Source organism: Phascolarctos cinereus, unplaced genomic scaffold (genome assembly GCF_003287225.1).
Source record: "Phascolarctos cinereus isolate Bilbo 61053 unplaced genomic scaffold, phaCin_HiC Scaffold_1;HRSCAF=81, whole genome shotgun sequence".
NCBI classification, from domain to species: domain Eukaryota; kingdom Metazoa; phylum Chordata; class Mammalia; order Diprotodontia; family Phascolarctidae; genus Phascolarctos; species Phascolarctos cinereus.
The window spans coordinates 288,581,122-288,600,478 of record NW_027555514.1 but is presented as its reverse complement, the minus strand read 5'-3'; the positions used below and the strand labels follow the sequence as shown (position 1 = coordinate 288,600,478).

The following is a 19,357-nucleotide window of genomic DNA, read 5'->3' as shown; positions in this document are numbered from 1 at the left end:
CTCCACCCCCGCCTTGTCCCCCACAGGCAGCCACCCCTCTCCCTCCTCCCCATGCTCACCCTGAGCTCTCTGGCCTCTGGTTCTCTGCCCTGGGAATGCCACCTTCCCCCTTCACTGCCTGCTCTTCAAGGGCCAGTGTGGGGCCCTCCTCCTCCTCCACAAAGCCTCCCCTGGCCTCTCCCAGACCAAATGGTGCGCTCGCTCTCTCTCTCTCTCTCTCTCTCTCTCTCTCTCTCTCTCTCTCTCTTTCTCTCTCTCTCTCTCTCCCTCCCTCTCCCTTCCTTCCCTCTTCTCTCCCTCTCTCTCTTTCTGCCCCCAGAAGAGCCAAGCCTGGGTCTGTTGTGTCCACACCCTGTCTTTTATCATAACTGTATGCCCAAGCCCCTCATTTCACAGAGGGAGAAACTGAGGCCCTGAGAAGACAAAGGGCTTGCCAGGGTCACATAGCTAGGAAGTGGCAGAGCTGGCTTTGGGAAGTAGGGCTTCCAACTCCATATCCCTCCCCTTTCCCCTACACCCCCATTACGTAAACCTATTTGGCTGTGAGAGCTTGGGCACTGCATGCAGCAGGTGCTAATTAAATGTTTGGATTGAATTTTCTGCATCATTGCCTAGAGGCTTGAAGGACTTTGATGGATTGGAGAGTAAGGGAAGCTGGGTGGTGAGGGAGGGCCCCACGAAGATCATGCCCCAAAGGACCTAGGAATGCTTAGCCCCAAGACTTGGGTGGATCACAACACTGGCTTGCAGTATCTGGCATGTGGCTGGATTCAGCTGTGCCCCAGCAGGCAGAACAAGGCGAGGGCAGGGGCAGCGTGTGCAGAGCCAGCAGTGGGGACCAAGGGAGGGCTGCCCAACTAGGATCCAGGGGAGCCTGGTCACTGGACTCAAGTGGATGGAGTCCCCAGGCCCTCACTGCCACTGCCTATCTGCGGGACATCTCTTCTCAGATTTGGGCTCCCTATAATCTGGGCTGGCTGGCAGGGAAGAGGTAGTGAGCTCTCCATCACCTTCCGGCAGAGGCTGGAGAGCCCGCCACTTATGAAGGACACTATAGGAAGGGATCTTGGGTGGTAGGGGGTGGGCCCCCTTCTCCAGCTTTGGGATTCTAAGCCTGTTTATACTGGGGTCATAGATTATTGGAAATGAATTATTCAATTCCCAGAACATCGGAACTGGGAAGGGATTGTGAGGTCTGTCATTGTAAATATAGGGAAACTGAGGCACAGAGAGAAAATGACTTGACTAAGGTCACACAGCTGTGTGATCATAGCCTGGTTCTCAGGCCATCCTCCCAGTGCTCAGGCCCACTATTTCCTCTGCAGCTCCCCAACCCCACCCCACCTCAGGCTGAAGGAGTATTTCCCCTCCATGCAGGCCAAGAAGACCTGGGGGAGCCCTGAGCTGGAAGAGGAATGAAGAATGACTTGGGCTTGGGACTGAAGGGCTGGCCTGGCCATGGTCCCCAGGGGGGTGGGGGGCTGGGTGGGCACGACCCCTCCTCCCTCTAGACCCTCAGAGCTGTGAAGGTGCCAGCCTGGCAGACTGAGAAAGTATCACAGCCCCGCTATGCACAGCAGGCTTGGCACAGGCTGCCAGGAAGACAGACGGGGTGCCCCTGGGGCTTGGCACAGGGACCTTGAGGAGTGGGAGGGGAGGAATGGAAAAATGAGGAGATGGCTGGTGCCAGTGTGCCCGGGGGTGCTCATACACGCTTATGTATGTGCATGTGTGTTTTCATGTGAGCCTGGGCACATGTGCACACTCAGGCAAGATATTTCTAGGAGACCCAGCAGCCCAGGTGATAGGGGTGGGGCTAGGTAAAAGGTGCATTGGGGCAGGGACAAGAAGGCACCCAAGGGTGAGTAGGAGAATACTGCCACCTCCCCGCCTCCCCCACCCAGAGGTCCAAGTCTGTCTGTATCTGTATTCCAGTATCTGGCATGTGGCTTTATTCAGTTTGGCCCCAGCAGGCAGAACAAGGTGAGGGCAGGGGCAGTGTGAGGGACGACGGAGTACTGCATGACCAGGACCTAGGGGAGCCCTGGTCACTAGACTCAAGTGGAATGCTGAGCCCCAGGACTTGGGTGGACCAAAACCCTGGCTTCAAGGGAGTTCTCTCAGCCTGGTCCCTACCTGCCCTATCTTTGTCCCTCAGGGTCACTGGCTGGGACCCCAACACTCAGGACTTCCTTGTCATTGTAGTTACTGACATTGTCACCAAAGGCTGCATGGGGCCAGGGGCAGGGGTGTAGACAGTGTATGTATGGAGGGTGGGAGCAGTGTAGACAGGCCAGGGGCAGGGGTGTAGACAGTGGGAAAAATGACCAGCCCCTGGGCAGATATGAAAAAGAACACATTGTATTTGGTTTACAATGAACAAGATTTACACAGGGGAGAGGGGTGGGGATGGGGAGGAGACTCCCCCCAGTCTGTCTCTTCCCACTAGCAGCCCAGGCTCCCGGGCCCCAGTGCCACACAATGAGGACCACGGCAGGAGAGACCACGTGGGCCGGCCAGGTGTCCAGCATCCTGCACCATGATGCCGTGTGACCTCATACACCAGACAAGGCCAGATGTGCTCAGCGTGGTCTTAACGTGTTCAAGGGGCTGCTCCAGCCTCACGTGGTCTTGGACACTTGGCCTTCTATGTACTATCACACAGTCCTGACATTCAATGCTCCACGGACGTGACATCTGATGTCTGACTCATGACAAGGCCAACACTCAATGTGACACAGACATTCCACATTTGACGAAACCTCATGTGTTCAACACTAGATACGACAAAAAGTCCCCTGTGTCCAACCTTCCACGCAGCCTCACGTGGCCAACACACTATGGGGCGTTTGACACCCCATGTGGCCGGGCACAGTCCACGTGGCTTGCAGGGAAGGCTGATTCGCCAGCCACTCTCTGGGCCGGTAATCAGAGCTGTTAGCAGGCAGAGGGATGGACCCTCCAGCACACCCACCAAGGTCTTCAGCTGTAGCCATGTGCAGGAGCCCGGGGGGGGGGGGGGCAGGAGCGGGTAGGGTGGGGGCTAGGCTTCTCCATCCTTCTCGCTGGGGAAAATCGTACCAAATTTTGTCTCTCACCTCCTGGGAAAGATACAGAGAGGCTTGAGATGCTACCGGATGGCAGCTGAGTGATAGGGATGGGCAGGTAGACGCTGAGAGCTGGCCCAGAGAGCTGGCTTCGGTACCCCAAGATGCCACAGGGGACCAAGATGGCCAGTCCTGAGAGCCAAGGAGCATCCCAGGGTGAGCCTCAGACCCCTGGCCGGCCGGCCACGCACAGAAAGATCAGTGGTTGCTATTCACTTCTAGCCTGGTTCAGTCCCATCACAAACGTCAGGGGATCAATAAGGCACATTAACAAATCACTTAGTAACTGCCCCAAACGCTGTGGCCTGTGTGTGGCTGGGCCGGGCAAGCAGAGCTGGGGTCGTGGCAGCCTGGAGTCCGGCTGCCCCCTGATCACCCAGAACTCATCCTGTCGACGCCCCCCGGCAGCAGGAGTGGGATGCCCTGGGCCAACAGTGCTGCGTGGGGCCTGAGGACATAGGCTCAGCTCCTCCGTGCTGGTTGGGTGGGCAGGCGGGTGGGCGTGGTGCAGCAGCCTTCGAGGGCTGGGGCTGGCCTCCTCATGGGGGGAGCCCTCTAGGGGACCAGGGCCCCAGACCCCGTTCACAGCTGCCCCAGCCCTGGCCCTGGCTCTTGAGGCTATGAAGACGACGTCTACGTTTCTAAGAAGAGAAAGGTCCACTTCTCACACCCATGAGAGCAAGTGACTGAGCTCCATCCGAATGGAATTTACAGTACAAATCCTTTTCACATCTCACTTTGCTGATTCAGAAAACCATGATTTCTCTTTCTTGCAGAATTGGACATTTTAAAATGGGACACGATTATCCTCAGATGAGGAAAGAGATTCGCTGGCATAGCTGGGCAGCATGAGGCGTCAGAGGTCTGTGACCTTGTTCTCCAGAGCTGCAGCAATCTGCTGTAGGCGGAAGGCCAGCTGCATCTTCTGGGCAGCAGAGTCCTCCTCCAGGGCATTGATGATCTGAGGAGGGGCCAACAGGACAACACGCTGAAGGGTCCCAGGTACTGGTGCAGGGGCTGCTAAGGCAGTCTAAGGAACTCCCCAGGGCCCTGATTCCAGGCTCCCAGGGCAGCTACGGGCCCTCTCCCTCCTGTCTCCAGCCCCTAGCCCCTGCTCTGCAGCACCCTCCACCTACCTCGTCATAGTATTTCTGTGTGTACTGGTACAGCTGGTGCAAGGCCACAAGGGTGTTCAGAGAGTCTGTGTGTGCCTGTGGGGGGAGAACATTGACCAACTCTGTGACCATCGGGGAACAGAAAGCCAGTCGAGTGGGAGGGTGATGGTCAGGGACAGAGGGTAGGGTGTGAAGCCCTCTGCTTCTGGCCCCTGCCCTGTACCACAGGCACAGTCACACAGGTGGGCAGCCCCAGCCTAACTCTCACATTCCTTGGCTCAAGCCAGGGCCTCCAATAAGACTGGCCTGTGGATTCATGATTGAGGGCTTTCTAGGCCTGTGTCTCTGTGCAGCTGGTGGGGAGCCTTTTATCTAGGTGAGCAATTAGCTTTGGGAATGGAGATGTAAACAGAAGCAGAGTTGGAGAACGTGCTAATGGGTCTCCCCTGCTGGGAAGGGAGGTGGAATTGAGTCTTGAGCACACGTCAGGGTGTGCACATGCGAGTGATCCACACAGGGACAGGTTTTCAAACACATATACACCCAACATCACGCAGTTACAAGCAGTCACACAATTACACAGCAACACAGCTACACATGTGTGCACACACACAGTCCCAGTTCTATCCAGGCATCCCCTTCCCCATTCCAGAGCCACCCACACAGCTGCCGCAACAACCCTGAACCCCTAACCCATTTTCTGCTTTCCCTCCCCTCTCCTCATTTCCATACCCCCCCACGCCTCATTAGCATAACTTTGCATTCCCAGCCCATTGAGCCTTGGCCCAGGCCCAGCCCCACAATGAAGCAGCCCCCCTTTCTCCCCCCAGCTATGGCAGGTGACTCATTGGAGAAAGGGGGGGAGTCTGGGTCGGGAGAGGGCCCCATTCATTGAGACGGGAGAGGGGAAAGAGAAAGAAAAGGCTGCCCCCTCGTTCCCCCCTCCTTACCCGGGAAATCTCGGCTAAGTGGGTGTTCATGTCCTGGTCGCTCACTTGTACCATCTGTCGGATCCCTCGGTAGTAACTGGAGGGGACAGACAGACAGACAAATAGCTGGTTGAGTAGGGAGCTCACCAGCTGCAGAGGGACTGGGGCATCCAGCCCTCCCCACCCAACCTGGGCTCTCCAGCCAGCCACTGAGGCCTCAGGAAGGCCCTGGTCAGAGGCCAGGGCTGGGCCAGAGCCCCCTGGAGCCAGACCCGGGACAGAAACATGCTGGGCTGCGGCGGGTGGGGGGCAGGCCCACCTGACCCAAGCACAGAGGGTTCTGGGAGGAGGAAAGCACTCTTGGTCCCAGGCTCCGAGGCCAGAGACAAAGAAATGGGGGAGGGGGCAGGACAGGGGCCGTACTCACTCCTCCACCATCTTCTTGTAGGTGGAAATCTCTTTGGCATAGAGTAGTTTGTTACTAGGAGAGTCCTGGGGAAGAAGAGATGCCAGTGACCCTCAGGCCCAGCCCTCCCTAAAGGGGCCCTCTAGGAGCCTTCCTGACAGTGCCCTTGGAAGGCGGGAGCGACCGGCTTATGCCCATCTGACAAATGAAGAGGCGAAGGGACTGAAACCAAGATCCTGGAGCCCAGGCTCCCAGAGGCATGGGATTGCCTGGGGAGAAGGCGAAGGTGTCCTGGGGGTGAGGGGGGGGGGGATGGGGGAAGGGGGGATGGGGGAGGGGGTGGGCAGGGAAGAGATGAGGGGGGTGGAGGAGGGAGCTGGCTTCTGGCACCTCCCCCCAAGTCCTGAGTGCCGTGCACTTCAGCCAGACCAGCAAACACCGCCCGGGGGAATGGGGGCCCCTGGCAGAGCAGCCGAGCTCTCTCTGAGCTCTGTCCCTGTGTTGCTGTGTGACCATTTGCTCTCCCTGATTCTTAGTCTTGGGCAAGAAGGTCACAGAGGTAAAGTGAGGCAGGGAGGTCTCACTCCAGAAGATGCCAGAGTGTCCCAGGTCTCCTGATGAGAGGTGCTACTGAATGACCAAGTGACTTTTCATTTCTTTCTGTTTTCAATCTTTGTTATGAAGGATGGGTTGCTTGGTAGGGAGGAGGGAAGGGATTATTGGGAAGTGAAGCAAGATAGCAATAAAAATAAGATCAAAGCCACCCCCCCTCCACACACAAGGGGCTTCCAAGCCCACAGTTAGGCCCCTCCCCATCATCTGCACTCCAAGCAACAGCTAGGTGGTGTTGTGGATAGAGCATGGGTCCCTAAGACTTAAGTTCAAATCCCTCCTTAGGTATTTACTAGCTGTGTGACTCTGAGCAAGTCACTGCTCTGTGCCTCAGTTTCCTCATCTGCAAAATGAGGGGGCTGGACTCAATGGCCTCTTAGGGGTCTTCTAGCTCTGGATCTCCAATCTTACGGTCCCCACAAGCCGAAGTTTTGGGCTCTGAAATGTGCCCTCCCAGCCCCACACTGGGTGTCGGAAGTCTGGGAATGACCTTCCAAGCAGATAGCAGAGAACTGACCCGGGAAGAGCAAAGAGTGGGGAGAAGGTCCCCTGCCCACCTTGGACGGACGCACAGCACCAGCCTCAGAGAGACCCCCCCTTCTCTCAAAGGCCGTCGGCCTGATGGCTCGCAGCTCAAACGGAGGAGGGGGAGAAAGCAGAGCCTGGGGAAGCAGCCATGTTTGGGGGGTCTGGGGGCACTCCGGTACCTGAGGGGCCCACTCACCCTGCTCAGCTTGTGCTCTGTCCGGGTGCAGGCGTCCATGAAAGTCTGAGCAATGACAGACAAGGAAGAGTCAACGACTTCTGGGACATGGACGTCAAAGATGAAGTGAGGGTTCTTCAGAATGTTCACCCAGAACCGGAGCGGTAAACTGAGGGAGGAGGCCACAGAGAGGCAGACTTAGAGGGAGACCACAGACGGTAAACTGAGGGAGGTCAAGTAGCATGGTGACGGGGTACATTCAAGGGTGCTGGAATGGGCGGGAGAGGAAGGAGGACAGAGCAGAATTCAGGGCCACCCTCAACTGCACCACAGCAGTAGAATGGGCAGAGTCCCTTGCCAGGCTGTTCTGGCTTTCCAGATGAGGATAGGGTCCCCTTCCCTCCCGGCCATCACCTGTTGGTTTTCCAGATGTGAATTGTGTCCTCATCCTTGATTTCGTGTTTCTCTGCCTGCTCGTCCAGGAAGTCAAAGAAGTATTTGACAGCTGGCGGCACGGTCGGGCTGGGGGTCAGGACGCTGTGGAAGAAGTTGTCTACAAACTGCTGCAGTGTGCCCTATGGGGACAGGAGGGAAGCCGGGGTGAGAGGCCAGCGCCAGCCAGAAGCCACCGGTAGGACCCCAGCCCCCAGCCCCTAGCCCCTGCTCGGAGTGGGCCTCCATGGGCGCACCTTCACCGAGAGCAGGCGGGTCAGGTAAATCTCCGTGATGGCCTTCGTTCTCTCCTTCTCCTTCACGCTGCCCCTCTTGGATTTCCCTTCTTCCACCTCGTCTGTGGGCCTTACCAAGTGCCACACTCTGTTCTCCTCCTCCAGAAGGGCATGGCCTGGAGTGGAGGAGAGGATGGGCTGAGGGTGGAGGAGGCCGTCCTGAACTGGGCCTTAAATGGAGTTGAGTGACCCCAGGACCCAGGAAGAGCTCTGCTCCCTGCCCTACCCCCCAAAAGCCATTGGCGGGCATTGCTCCGTGAGGAAGGGGGAAGCCCCTGTGGATCGCAGCACCATCTGGTAGCCTGAGAACTTCGAACTCTAACCTCAAGGACTCTGGAGGGCACTGAGGCACAGAGAGGGAAGTGACCTGTCCATGGTGACACAGACACAGAGTCCAAGGAGGAAAAAGGTTGGGGAGGGAGAAGAGGGAACTCACGTTCTCCAGGCAGGTCCTGCTGGCTGTCCTCAGGCTGCTGGGAGATCCCCATCTTAGAAAGGATGAGGGTGGCCCCATCCCGGACCTGGCAGTACACGACTATTATGTAGCTCTAGGGCTGCTGGGACCACGGCCCCCTCCCATGGTCAACCCCAGACTCAACCCTTGGGGCCTTTCCAGGACTGCTGGAGGCACTGATGGCTTCCTTGGCCCAGCCAAGGAGCCAGGACATTGGGCATGGCTGAGATAATGAGAGGCCGGGAAATGGGGGGACATGGCTGAGCTAGTGAGGGGCCCAGGAATGGGGGGAGGGGACGTATGACTGGAAGAGAGGGGCCAGGCTGTGGCCACACTTACATTGTAATGCATGAGGGTATTGATCCGTTTCCAGCGGCCATCACGCTGTGAGGTGAGGTCCAAGTCAGACAGGATCTGGGCCGTGGATCCAGGACGCCACTCTGTGGGGAGACAGCTCAGCTCACATACGTGCCTTCACATGCCACAGGGTTCAGGTGACCCATTTTATAAATGCCAAATCTGACAAAGGAATCCTTCACCTTAGCAATTCTCTGGGGTGAAAGGGGCCCCAGAGATATCCCGTCTAACCTGTGCCTGAGCAGGAATCACCTTTACAGCCTCCCAGGTCATCAACCTCCTTGCCTCCCATGACCCGCATCTTGCCTTCACCTCCGCCATACAAAGGGACCATATCTTACATCTTCTCCCTCCATCACCTACTTGTCTGCTATGTCCATGGCCCAGGACTCGGGCAGTCTGCTTCTGGGTCACAGCCTCCCATTCTGCCACCTCTCCCTTGGCCTGTGATTCCCCGTCCACCCCTCTGTTCTCTCTGGCCAGCATCCCCGCTCCGTTCACACTTGCCTCCCCCTCCCAATCTCAGCCCCATCGAGATTCGGGTTGACTTTCTGCTGCCCTCACTCACCCTCTCTCCCCCTTCCCCATCCCAGCCCTGCTCGGCCCTCCAAACCCAGTCCTGAACAGCTCCTACCCTCTTCCTCCTCATGGCCTAGATTAGTCACATGACCAAAGCAGCCACAAACATCTAACTAATCTCAACTGGGCTCTGGACACACAAGATGATCCTTGAATGCCTTCCTACTGATTCCCTGTCCCAATTCCCACAGCTGATGTTTCAAACCTTCTCTTTTCTAGCTGCCCACACTGGGACTTCAAAACCCTCCTAGGCCAGCAGCTTGTCCCCTAACTGGTGTCCTCTCTCCTCTCCCCTTCTCTCTCGCTCTCTTATCTCTCTCTCTCCCTTCCTTCTCCCCCCCCTCTTTCCCTCCCTCTCCCCCACTTCTCCTCTCTTCTTGCTTCCTGAAAACATTCCCATCTTTAAGAAAATGTGCCGTTTGCTCTTACTTTGGCCTCAAGACTCCCCATTGCGCAGCCAGGCCAGTTTCCCCACCTTCGCTTCTCTCCCTCCACTCCCCTGCACTTGCAGTTCCTGAGCTCATCACTCAGGTAAAAGTATTCTGGCCAAGGTCACTGATGGCCTCCTTCCTCCTCACCCGAGGCCTCAGGAGCCCTCCTGCTCCTCCTTGCCTGGCACTGCTGTCCCATCTGCCCTTCCTGCCCTCCTCCAGGACAGTCTGTCCTCCCTCAGCTCCTGGGACACAACTTTCTCTGCCTTTTCCTCCCTGGGGGCTGTTTCTCCATCTGTCTCCAAAGAGCCTTTCTAGACCGGCCCCCCAGAAATTCCTCCCCCTTTACCCGGCACCAGGCCTCTGCCTGGGACGCCTCAATTCTGAGCCCCCCTGCCAGCCCGCACCCAGCCCGTGCATGGGTGAGCGCATACCCAGGACGACAGTCTCGGCCTTGGGCCACCTCGAGCAGGGCAGCGTGCGGTACACTTGGTCAATTATCTTCTCTTTTACTTGGGTGATGGTGTCACAGTTGAGGACTTTGACAGGGATGGCGTCTACACCTTCCTCCTGAACGATAACATTCACAGTCTGTGGGAAGAGGGGTTGCACTGGTTGGACAGGGCCCTCGGGCTCTGCCATCCCTTCCAGCATGCCACTCTAATGGTCAGCTCCCAAGCCCTGTCCTGTCCTCGCCCCCCTCTCTGCTGGAGAATCCTAAAGGGCAGGGCTGGGTTTGCTCTCAGTCTGGGAGCTCCCTCAAGGCCCCTTCTTTGCTCAGGAGGTGGCGGGGTATCCCTGAGAGCAGGGTGGCATCTCCCCTCAGGTCCTGCCCCCCCTCCAGGGAGCTAGCCTGATTCCTCCCACTGAATCTGGCAGAATGCCGATTGGATTAGCTGGCCTCAATCTTAGCCAGGATAATCCCAGACTCTCCGTTAGTGAGGACTCCAGCCCCAGAAAGGGAAAAAAAGGCACACATCTCACCTCTCCTGCCATGTCCACGGACAGGGCTCGCTAAGGCTACTGCTCTAGGCACGGCTTTAATTAGGAATAACTAGAAGGTGCATATTTCACAGGCTCTAGCTTCCATGAGGCCCGAGGCCTCAGTGACAGGATAGGCCTTGGAAACAGCCACATCAGCCATGGAACAATTCAGAAAGATGCTAGAAGCTTAGCGGAGCAAGACGCCTGGAGCCCCCCTCCCCACTCCAGGGACTAGACAGATTGTCCTTCAGGGCCCAAGAAGGCAGCCTGGGGAGGGGGTGGAGGGAGCAGCTGCTGAGAGCCCAGGATGATGAATGAAGCAAAAATGGCAGATTCGCAGACTCAGAGAATGTCAGCCCGGCTACGCGGGCACGGCTGAGCCCAGCTGGGTCACACAAGCAGTCACAAACACACACAGACACAGACACAGACACACACGTGTGTGTGTGTATATACAGCCCTCACCACACCTGTTATGGTTCCCCCCACTTACACACATGGACTCACACAGGTTTGCAGTTACACACATATACAGACTCACTCCGACACACATGCACACACACAGACACACAGACCCACCCACCCACACCCACATTAGCCTGATCTTCGAGGTCCTGCTGAGTCTGGACCCAAGAGCCTTCTACCCCCTCCCCCACTGTAGCAAGCTCAGTTCTCCCTGGCCCCCCTTTCCCCCCAACCCCCCAGGTCTCTGAGGTTGTGGAGGAGGATCTGAGCAGGAGTCTCTGCAGAGGAAGCTGGTTCAGGATGGGGAGGACATGAGGGTGGGGGGAGGGAAGTCTAAGGACACATGGGACTTCTGTGAAAGCTTGGGACTGTGGACAGGCAGGAGGAATCCGAGAATGGGAGGGGTTTGGGGGTGTCCCCCATAAGGAGGCTCAGAGGACACTATGCCACAAGGGTTGGGAGGCTGTGAGTAACTGGGGAAATCACATCACAGATTTAGAGTTAGAAGGATGAGGACACCTACTTCAACTTCTCATTTTATGACTCTAGGCCCAGAGAAAAGAAGTGCCTTCCCAAGGCCAAGGCCACCCAAGGAGTCAGTGATGGGAAGAGGGGGAGGGGCACAAGAGCGGCCAGGAGAGAAGCAGGGAGGGGGCTGAGGCTCACCAGCGGGATGTACTCCACGTCATCCCCCAGTAGACCTGTGTCATTCAGGGTATACTTGGCCTTCCTCTGCACAGCGTCCACAGGGCCCTTCTCCACTTGGTGTTTGATGGCTTTAAAGAGCTTGTAAAGAGGTTCACCAGCGGTGTCCTGGAAGAGGACACTGAGTCAGCCTGGGCCCTCTAGGGGTGGAGGGCGTGGGGGCCAGGCCACGAAGTCATGCCACTTTGTCTCCTGGCCCTGGCAGCTCATGCTGCCTGTGGACTCCAGCCTGGCCCGGTGAGCTCTAGAAGCCCAGGTGATGAGGACGGGCGATGAGCTTGGGGGCCAAGAGCAGAGGCTGGCCAGGTGGGAGCCCCACCACAGTGAGATCTGTGGGACAAGGAGGAACTGAAGGACCCATGGAGGGCAGCACCCTACAGAACTCCTGGCTCCCCCAAAGTCTTTGCAGGGCGCTCCCTTCCCACCCCCCCAAGATAGAGGGGACTCAGTTGGTCTCACCTTGAGATACTGGTATAGACAGATGGACATCCAGTTGGACAGCATTCTCTCCACCACAGTCTCTGACCTGGAAACAGCAGGTGGCCAGAGGGCTCAGTGCCCAGCCCTGAGCTGTAGGCACCAACAGGTGTATGTGGGGGGGGGGGCTGCTCAGGCTTGGCTAAGGTGGACAGGAGTGGCTGGAGCTCAGTGGCTACCCTGTGTCTCACCATTATCTCAGCCTGGTTCAGCCTTTTCCCTGAACCAAACATCTCCAAGACGTGTCAGCCTGAGACCTCAGGGAAGGAGTGCCTGCCCAGTCATGGGACGGAGCTGGGAACCCCTGAGAGAGAGCTAGCCCACCCCCTGGATTTTACAGACAGGGAAACTGAGGGCCAGCTTAAATGATTTGCCCAAAAGTCCCAGAATTGGTCAGCATCAGAGCTGGGACTTTACCCCACTCCTGAGGGCTCCTGATATTAGTAAAGTCTCTCTCTCTCTCTCTCTCTCTCTCTCTCTTTCTCTCTCTCTCTCTACACACACACACACACACACACACACACACACACACACACACACACACACTACTTAAATGCCTTCTCTTTACAGCATGCACGTCCTCTGGCTTGGGGATGCAGAGGGGCCGGCTTTCAAGGAGTGCGACAATCTAACGAGGGGGCAGAGGTCATGGGGGTGGGGGCCCAGAGAGGTCAGGCAGACCGGGCACTTGACCTAGTCGTGGGATCCTAGATCTTAAGATGGAGGGACCTTTGAGGCCATCTAGGCCTCATCCTCCAGTGAGGAAACAGAGCCACAAAGGGGACTTCGCCAAGGACACGTAGCTAGACAGAGGCAGCACGAGGCTGGACGAGGTGAGACAGGGAAGAAGAAAGGGCACTCACTAACTATCAGCAGTTTCTCCTAGTCAGTCTGACAGCCCTTTGCGTGGTGCCTGGCACATAGCAGGTGCTTAAGCAATGCTGACTGACAGACTGACAGTACCTTGGAGCATCAGCCATACATTATCACAGGGTCCTGAACACCTACACACACAAGCTGGGGTTATCCTTATATCGCCATGGACACAATGAAAGGCCACGGTCACGCAGGATGAAAGGTTCCCAGGGCCACAGCCCCACTGTGTGTATCTCAGACCATACACCTCCTCACCAGGCCACGCACGTCTCACGTGCACACACATGATGACCTCCTCATCAGGTCACGCATGTCTCATGCACACGTCCTGTGCACACACATGACACGCTCTGTGACGACCTCCGTGTGCTCCCCCCCTCCCTGCCAGAGCCCCGTGGCCCCCGGTACCTCCTTAGCATCAGCTTGGGGTTCTTGGCCACCACGTACTGCTCCATGAGCTCCAAGAAGAGTGTCCGCATGATGTCCGTGTAGTACTCCAGCTTCCCGTGCAGGGCCACCGTCAGCAGGGACGCAAAGTAGACCTTGGCCCGAGCTGAGAATTCCCGCTGGTTCTCCAGTGTGTGGATGAACTGGGGGCGGGCAGAGCAGGGTCACAGCCGCCCATGGCCTCACCCTCCAGGGACAAAACCTGCCTACAGGGCAGGCTTTTCATGCCCACCCCAGTGCCCAATCACTGCACAGAAGAGGCAACAAGTGCCACTCAAGGCCTGTCACTACCTGGCTTTCCTTGCACCAAGTTCTAGGAAGGGACGGGGTCATAGGGTTTGACTGGAGTGAGGGGACTCTCTCTGGGCTCAGTGTGGTAGGCTCATATGCTTGGGGCTACTCCTCCTCTGTCATCCCCCCCCCCCACTGGCAGCCCCCTGAGGGCAGGGCAGGGCTGCTCCTCCTCTGCGTCCCCCTCCCCCTGCACCCACTCACATTGATGAGGAAGGATTTGCTGTTCAGCAGGTTGGAGAACTGGTTGAGAGCCTGCTCCACTGTTTGCCTGCGAGACTCAGGGATGTCCAGTTTCCCTGTGATCATGACGTCCTTGTCACCGTCCTTGGAGGGCAGGAAGAAGACCCGGTCTGTATAGGTCTTATAATCGAGCACAGGAATCCCAGCCTCGTGCACGTCATTGGTTTGGTCCTCCATTTCAATCATCAGGTCTGTGGGGAGTGACCGGAGTCAGGCTGGGCTGAGTGCCCCCTGAGGGCTCACCGCCTGCCCCTCCCATTCACGTCATGGCCATCTGGCAATGGTCACGTCCCACCCCTCAGCCTGGCCCCCGCTGCCCCTGCCTCCTCTGACCTGGTCCAGTGACTCAGTGCCCCTCCCTTGCTCATGTTTCCCTCTAGATGAAGTCTCATCTTTCTCAGGCAGAGCCCAAGTAGTCTTCTCTCCTGTCTCTGCCAACAGGCTTCTGGTCACTCAGGGCATCATCGGTAAATACCAGCTGAAGGTTACTCAGCCACGGGAAAACTTTGAAAGTGCACTCCCCCATCCTGCCCTCGAGAAGTGAGTGTCCACATCTGGTATCAATCTGCTAGGGCCTCGAGCAGGGGGGTACAGAATTGGGGGGGAGGGCAGCTTTAGGGAAAGGGACAGGCAGGGCCTGGACGGCGCCACAACCTCAGGGCGTGTGAGGACAAGGTGGGAGAGGCAGCCCCAAGGGCTGGGCTGGTCAGGAAGCTCTATCCCAACTTTCCCCTCAATGCCTCTAAGAGCTGACCTTGTGTTCAGCTGTTTTCAATTGTGTTCAACTCTCCATGACCTCATCTGGGGTTTTCTTGGTGAAGATACTGGAGAGGTTTGCCATTTCCTTCTCTAGCTCATTTTACAGAAGAGGAAACTGAGGCAAACAGGGTGAAGTGACTTACCCAGGGTCACACAGCTAGTAAGTGTCTGGGGCCGGATTTGAACTCAGGTCTTCCTGATTCCAGGCCAGTGTTCTACCCACTACACTGCCTTACAATGCTCCTTCTTCCCAAGAACAAGCAGTCAGGAGACCCTTGCTGTTTCCCCCTACATGCGCGCATGCGCGCATGCACGCACACACACACACACACACACCTGTGAACTCCTTCTTGCAGCGGTCCCGGACACTTTCCTCCAGGCCTTCCAGCTGAGACTTAATCTTCTCATACTCGCGTTCGGCCTGTTGACTCTTCCGCCTTTGGGGAGAAGCCCAAGCCCCAGCTGGTTAGTGGCCCTGGCCCCATGTTCCTGCCTGACAGCAGAGAAGGAGGCTGAGGGGCTGGGAAGGGGGCCCCATGACCCTAAGCTCAGGCCAACAAGTGGGGGAGGTTGGCAGTGGGAGCTGCTAAGTGGCTAAGTCCTGGCCCCTGCTGAGGCTCTGGTACTTTAGGGGGTGGTTCACTACCAGTGCTCCCCAGCCCTGTACCCAGACCCAAGCCTAACCTTCAGGGGTCACAGAAGGCAAGCAAAGGTCCGTGGGATCGTCAGCGGTTTGGGATCGGCCATCTCCACCCCTCCCCGCAAAGGAGGACGATAGGGAGCTGGGCGGGGGAGATGTCCAGGAGCCCAAGGGAGAGGAAGGAAGTGATGGTTTGGGGGTGGGGATCGAGGTCTAAGCCTGGCTGGGCCAGAGAACTGGGCTCAAGGGTGAGCAGGAGGAGCTGGGGCAGCCCCAAGGCAGCCTGGGAATGGGGGAGGGGCGAGCTTCACCAGTAGCAGTAGATGGAGAAGGCAATGATGGCCACCATGGGGATGATCACCAGGGGCAGGATGATGCTGAGGGGCATGTCGCTCATCCGCGTGTCATACTCTACGCGGCCCAGGACCCACTCGCGGGCACCAAACTTCACCTGGACCACAAAGGACAGACCTGCTTAGGACGTAGGCCATGCATGTGTGGGCACGATGTGGGAGATGCCTAACCCGTTCATGTCTCACACACACACACACACACACACACACACACACACACACACACACACACACACACACACCAGGTGGGGCTGGGCATGTACATGTGTGATACATCACTCATGAGACACGATTATGTGATTGGGTCAGTGTGGGTCCTGACACAAATCACCAACCAATCCATTCCCCAGTGGCTGTCCCCTGGAGTGGGCAGCGCCCCCTCTTTGGGGAGCTTATTTGGCCCCCAGAGCCTCACTGGTCTGCACCCCAAGCCTTCCTGGCAATGATGTGTGCCCCTTGGTGGTGTGAAGGCTCAGGACACCTCCCAGCCATGAGGGGGCAGCACAGGACCTAAGCTCCCTGAGGGCAGACACGAGTCACTTTTAGTGTTTCTGCAGCTCACAGCACAGGGTCCCACACAGTCAATGCATGTGATTAATGTTACAAAGTGCACACCCGGCGGGCAGGCACGGAGGCACAAAGCACGGGCCCAGAGGGCGCTAGGTTCCTATGGCTCCAATCAGCTGGGCCCCTGTGGGCACATAAAGACTGTCCTGAAATTCCAGTCACTTCTTCTACAGCCAAGCAGCCCAAGACCGGCCTGGTATTGCTGCACAGGGCTCTGCTTTAATGAACAGGTGAGAATGACTTATAAGCAGCACACCCAGGGCTCACATGCACACGGGAGCCCAAAGTTGGGAGAACTCATCTGTCCCCTTGACCAAGTGCGTGGTCTTCCTGCCCTCCTGCCCCCATGGTGCCTGGGCTCAGAAATCCCTTTGTTCAGTTTAAGCAAGGCCAACCTCAGCCTGCCCTCTGAGTCTCCCTCAGGAGAGATGCCTTAAGCTGTCAGGCACTGTCCATACTGCATGGACAGTCGGGCCAAGTGAGGCTGGGCCAAGTGAAGAGCATCAGCCTGAGAACGGCCCCTCTCACTTTGGGCCATGAGTGATAAGCCATATGGTGCTCCCAAAGTGTGGCCTGCTAGGGACCCTCAGGGACCTGCTCGAAGGATGTATGATGAACACAGCCCTCCCGGCTTGCAGAGGGGCCTTGCTGAAGCACCTCCATTTGACTTAAATGTTTTAAGGCTGCAATCAGCAGCGTGAATTATTTCAAACATCCCTGCCCGGCATCTGAAAGCTAAGCATGAAGGGGTGGGTAGAAGGGGTCTGGAGCACCTGGGCCCCAGCATTGTGTATCTTCCTCTTTCCTCTCCCTGAGTGCACGTGTGAGGGAGGGGAGCTCAGCCGGTAATGCCCCCACACCACGTGTCACTCACTCCTCACCCCCACCTCAGGAGCCGATTCTGTAGCCAGCTGTGAGCATTTGGGTGCCCCCCGTGACTTACGATGAACTCAGGAAGGTTGTGGGTGGTGTCCCGCTTCTGCCGCCGTTTGGGGGGTGGCTGTACCTCTGGGGGTTCACAGTACAGGTCGGTCTCAGTCAGCGTCTTCATGAAACATCGCTCAGCACCCACAAATGCCTCTGCCTCATGGATGGTCATTGCCTTATTCAAGTTGGTGCCCTGGGGGGGGGAGGTGAGAGAGGCAGGACAAGGCGAATGGAAGGTCAAGGCACTACAATCCCTGAAGGCCCTGCTCTGCGGGGGGAGCTGACCGCTGCATCCAGCCCCAGTAGGTATAGGACATGGATGGATACCAGGAACCCGAAAATATGGGGGCCTGAAGGGCCTGGGAGAGCACCTTGGTCAAACCAAATCTAGGGATAATGAGGGGCAACTAGGTGGTGCAGTGGATAGAGCACCAGTCCTGGATTCAGGAGGACCTGAGTTCAAGTCCAGCCTCAGACACATAACACTTACTAGCTGTGTGACCCTGGGCAAGTCACTTAACCCCACTGTCTAACCAAAAAAAAAAAACCCATCAAATCTATAGATAATGAAGCTGAGGCCTGAGGCCTTCCTTGACTGCTCTAGCCTGACCAGACCTCCCCCTCACCTAGGACTTCATGGCTGCCCTCCCATGCCCCATCCTGCCCCATCCGGGCTGCTATGCAAAGTCTCAGGGCCCTGAGGGGATAAGTTTCACCCAGCACTTCCCAGCTGTGAAGGTCAGCCCCCCACCCATGGCTGGGAAGCCTCCTGAGGACAGGCTCCGTCGCCTCCTCACCCTGGCATGGATAAGCTTGTTGACCTGCTTCTTGACCCCATCGGTGAAGTTCTCAAAGGTGGGGTCTGGAACGTATTCAAAGGCCCCCGCCTCCGTCTTCAGCAGGACACGGTGGCCGTCCATCTGGAGCAGTGTGGTGATGTTGTAGGCCTCGGGCTCGTCGGGGACTTGGGGGGATGAGAAGACGACTTTGGTGTCACTGTACCGGATATACGTGGTCCCTACCACCTGTGGACCATGACAGATGATGTCACAAGGGATGGCAACCCCTCCTTCCTCAGCCCATGGGCCAGGTCCCCAGTGCCCACCACAACCAGATCTCTGGCCCTGGAGCAAGCTGGAAGTGGCCAAGTGGCCTCAAAGTTGGGCATGAACTGAGTCTCTGCCAACCAAACCGTCTTTTCCCAGACACAGGCTCCCACTGAGGTCCCCAGCTTCATTGAGGCTGCACTGACCCTTCCCACTCCCCCACCCCAGGCCATTTCCATCAATAGTGAATGGGCTGCAAACAGAAATCAATATGCCCCCACTGGCTGCAGGCAGAGGCCCTCTGAGCTGGGAGGGATCACCTTCCATCCCAAAGCAATGATTCTAACAAGCAGGCAGAAGCAGAGATCCCTTGAAGCATGTGCCTGACAAGTAGGCATGCTCCAATCTCTCTCATGTGACACAGATCCTCTCCAGGCCCAGAAACATTGTAACTCAGACCCTGAGCTGTCTTCTCTCAGATCCCTGCGGATGCTCCTTGGGACCCAGGCCTTTTGGGTGCTGACCTCCCTCGTCTGGTCAGTCTGGGGCATCATCTCCCCAGGGGTCAGGTTGTGGGAGGGGTGGGCATGGCCTCAGGGGGAAGGGGGAGGGAGGAAAGCCGCAGAGGGACTGACCGTCGTGGCCTGGAGGGGGCTCTGAGCCTGCCTCTTCCTCCTCTTGCTCCAAGATCTGAGGGGCTCTGCAATCACGACCATGGAGAAGTTCTGGATCAGGTCAAATCCCTGGCCTGTGATGTTGATATTGCGGCCTCCGCTGGGAAAACCAAGGGCAAAGGGTTAGCGGCAGCAGGAAGCGCAGCTGCCCACCGCCCAGCAGCTCGTGGCGCCCTGCCGCCCCCATGCATGGCTTCTTTCAGCCTGGGAGTCCGCTGGGCCAGAGGTAGCAAGCTTATAACCATAAGCCACCTGTGCTAGAGGAGGCCCCCACTGACGTAATGCCATTTATAGACACGCCCCAGACTCTCCTTCCCTGCTATCTGAGGCAGGAAGGGCCTGGGCCTCATGTCCTCCGAGGAGAGAAGGGAGTCACCTTGACAGGCCCCTCACTCCTTTCCTCAGCTGTCTGTCTGCCCACAGGCCAAGCAGCTTAGAGATCAGAGGCGGATGAGACTTCCACCCACCCAGCCCAACACATG

General features: G+C 57.3%; 1 protein-coding gene across 1 annotated transcript in view; it reads right to left on the bottom strand.

Annotated features, from left to right (window-relative positions):
* Positions 1–2,345: 2,345 nt before the first annotated feature.
* Positions 2,346–19,357, bottom strand: part of PLXNB2 (plexin B2) — an 81,034-nt gene continuing 64,022 nt past the window's right edge. Inside the window, 19 exon segments of the mRNA XM_020982869.2 lie at positions 2,346–4,068; positions 4,244–4,318; positions 5,173–5,248; positions 5,579–5,643; positions 6,894–7,041; positions 7,287–7,447; positions 7,562–7,716; positions 8,037–8,121; positions 8,394–8,494; positions 9,856–10,012; positions 11,537–11,683; positions 12,035–12,101; positions 13,337–13,518; positions 13,871–14,100; positions 15,005–15,105; positions 15,620–15,759; positions 17,172–17,348; positions 17,953–18,180; positions 18,837–18,975. Of these exon segments, the coding sequence (XP_020838528.1) occupies positions 3,964–4,068; positions 4,244–4,318; positions 5,173–5,248; positions 5,579–5,643; positions 6,894–7,041; positions 7,287–7,447; positions 7,562–7,716; positions 8,037–8,121; positions 8,394–8,494; positions 9,856–10,012; positions 11,537–11,683; positions 12,035–12,101; positions 13,337–13,518; positions 13,871–14,100; positions 15,005–15,105; positions 15,620–15,759; positions 17,172–17,348; positions 17,953–18,180; positions 18,837–18,975 (2,539 nt within the window). The 3' untranslated portion in view covers positions 2,346–3,963.